This window comes from Mirounga leonina, unplaced genomic scaffold (assembly GCF_011800145.1).
Source record: "Mirounga leonina isolate KUSES-001 unplaced genomic scaffold, KU_Mleo_1.0 Mir_176, whole genome shotgun sequence".
NCBI classification, from domain to species: domain Eukaryota; kingdom Metazoa; phylum Chordata; class Mammalia; order Carnivora; family Phocidae; genus Mirounga; species Mirounga leonina.
This window is the reverse complement of record NW_023270454.1, coordinates 28,915,809-28,918,438: the sequence shown is the minus strand read 5'-3', so window position 1 is coordinate 28,918,438 and position 2,630 is coordinate 28,915,809. Positions and strand designations below refer to the sequence as shown.

At 52.0% G+C, this 2,630-nt stretch overlaps 1 protein-coding gene across 3 annotated transcripts in view; it reads left to right on the top strand.

The window, feature by feature from the left end:
- Positions 1-221: 221 nt before the first annotated feature.
- Positions 222-2,630, top strand: part of GRIA2 (glutamate ionotropic receptor AMPA type subunit 2) — a 139,610-nt gene continuing 137,201 nt past the window's right edge. For all 3 annotated transcript variants that reach the window (XM_035023200.1, XM_035023199.1, XM_035023201.1), the window contains exons 1-2: positions 222-309; positions 844-984. In XM_035023200.1, coding sequence (XP_034879091.1) covers positions 222-309; positions 844-984 — 229 coding nt within the window. The remainder of the gene's footprint in view (positions 310-843; positions 985-2,630) is intronic.

Below are 2,630 nucleotides of genomic sequence, written 5' to 3'. Positions count from 1 at the left end.
CGGGAGCAGGGACAGGGCGCAGGGCATCAGCAGCCACCAGCAGGACCTGGGAAATAGGAATTCTTCTGCCTCCACTTCAGGTTTTTAGGAGCTTGGTGCTAAATTGCTGTCTCAAAATGCAGAGGATCTAATTTGCTGAGGAAAACCGCCAAGGAAGAAAGAGGAGGAAAAGGAAAAAAAAAAGGGGGGGGTATTTTGTGGATGCTCTACTTTTCTTGGAAATGCAAAAGATTATGCATATATCTGTCCTCCTTTCTCCTGTTTTATGGGGACTGATTTTTGGTGTCTCTTCTAACAGCATACAGATAGGTAGGTACCCTTTGTGCTCTGCTTTTGAATTGTGCATAATTTGGTGGTAATCTTTGTTCACAGTGGACAAATTAATTCATGTCATGTAGACTTATGTCATACCTTAACTGCATTCCAGATTTAAACTGCCTAGAATATACATGTTTTTCTTAGCATGAAGCAAAGGGAATAGGCTATGGCTTAGATACAATAGAGGAAAAGGTGTTCTCATTTCTGATTCCCAAATTTTATTAATTCTGCCTCAAGCAACATTTTCCTGTTTGTTAAGGTCCTCTAGGGGGTCTGAATGAAAAGCTTGTGGTTACCAGGAAAGGCTAACGTTTCTGGCCACCTACCTCGCCCTCAGACTCTCATCTGTGTCTTGACCCCTTAGCTACCATTTGGAGATCAGCTCCCCGCTGCCCGAGTCCCTTGATGTATTTATTCGGCCTATTAGCGAGAATAAGAGACTCCTGGGCTGTTGGGCGCTAGCGGGCTCCCCTCCTTTCCTTCCCGGGCACTGACACTATTCTGCTTGCTGTTTGTTCTTTGCAGGGGGGCTATTTCCCAGGGGCGCCGATCAGGAATACAGTGCATTTCGGGTAGGAATGGTTCAGTTTTCCACTTCGGAGTTCAGACTGACTCCCCACATCGACAATTTGGAGGTAGCAAACAGCTTCGCAGTCACTAATGCTTGTAAGTAATGAATATTCATGTCTTTTGGATGCCGCCCGCGGAGCGCCCGCGAGTGTGGGTTGGTGTGTGTGTGTGTTTCTGTGTGTCAGTGTGTGGGTGTGAGTGACTGCACACGCGCGTGCGTGTGACGGCGTAGGGAGAAAGTGGCTGCAATCTCGGGGACCCCCACTGGCGGGGAGGGGGTGAAGAGGGAGCAAAGGCATTGAAGAGTGTGCGCACTAGGGAAGTGGGGTGAGGATTGGAGCTGGAGGGGGCTTCCTTAGGTTCTGGGGATTCTAGCTTATCTTGAGTGCTTCAAGAGAAGCCCTCCTTGCCCCTTCCCCTCCCCCTCCCCCCTTGCGCGACTGGGGGTGCCCTGACCACAGAGAACACATTTATTCCCCTGGGCGCACAGTCGGGCTGCTGGATAGATCCCACGGGGCACTGCTAGAGCCCGGCCGCCCGCCCCGGCAGCTGCACTCCTCTCCTGACCCCGGATTTAAATCCACAGGCCCAGCTCGGATTCACTGTGTGGGCCCCGCGAGCCCTAGATTCCCCGCTTCGACGGGATAAGTTGTTAAAATGGTTCTGGAGTTGGGTTCGGGATTGTTACATAACGCCCACCCGAGGGGCGCGGCGAGGCGCGGCGAGGAGCGAGGCCGACGCAGGCCCACCGCCCGCCGGGCCGGGGAGGGGCGGAGCGGGAGCTCAGTCGATTTCTCGGTGCTCCGCGGAGCTTCAGCCGAAGTTGAAGGGGGCCATTCTGCTGTGGGCGCCGCGGTCAGCTCGCCGGCCCGGTGCGCTTTTTTCTCAGGTAGCGTGGCTCCAGCAAAGGCAGCGAGAGGAGAAGGACCCGAAAGCAGCTGGATCCGGCCGGGTTTGGACCTCAGAAGTCGCTGATCAGCCATTTTAGTCTTTGCAGTTATCCGTGTTAGCCCCGTCACTCTGCTCAGGGTTCCGGGACACGCGATGAAGCTGTCAAGGCTTCAGACAAAGTAATAGAATCCAAGCCGTTAAGTCTCTAAAAGGTTCAATGGAGAGGCTCGCGGGCTCCTGTCCCGGCGCTCCCACCCCCGCGCGGCCGTGGGCAGTGCAGCCGCCGGCGCTGTGCCTTCCTGCCCCCTTCTCCGCAGCTGCCATCATTTCCTGCCGACCCGGTTGGGGGATTCTTTTCTGCCTTAATGTTCTCCGTTTTTATTAAATGGCTAACAGTTTCGGGGGGTGGGTCGCAGATGGCTCACCTTCCACTTCGGCTACAGTGTAGAGGAGCTAGCGGAAAATTACCACAGAAAAAGCCCAACTGCTGTGTTCCCACATTAGGCAAAGTGGTTGTCATCTCAATTCCCCACACTGAGCCTCAATCATATATTCGATAGGTCACCCTGATTATGATATCAGGAACATCATCAACTCATTTTGAAACTACCACGGCTCGGATGAAGAAGTGAAACAATTTTCGTTTACTGATAGAACAGGGGCATTATTATGGTCATGTTAGATGTCTAGGATCCAGTTGTTTATAAAGAACCTATTTAAGAAGGTTTCAGTGCTGTATGTTTTCTTCGAATGTTGATACCAAAGGAGAGAAGAAACTGAAGGGACAGGCGTGCAGGGAGAGATAGATAGATAGATAGATAGATAGATAGATAGATAGATAGATAGATAGA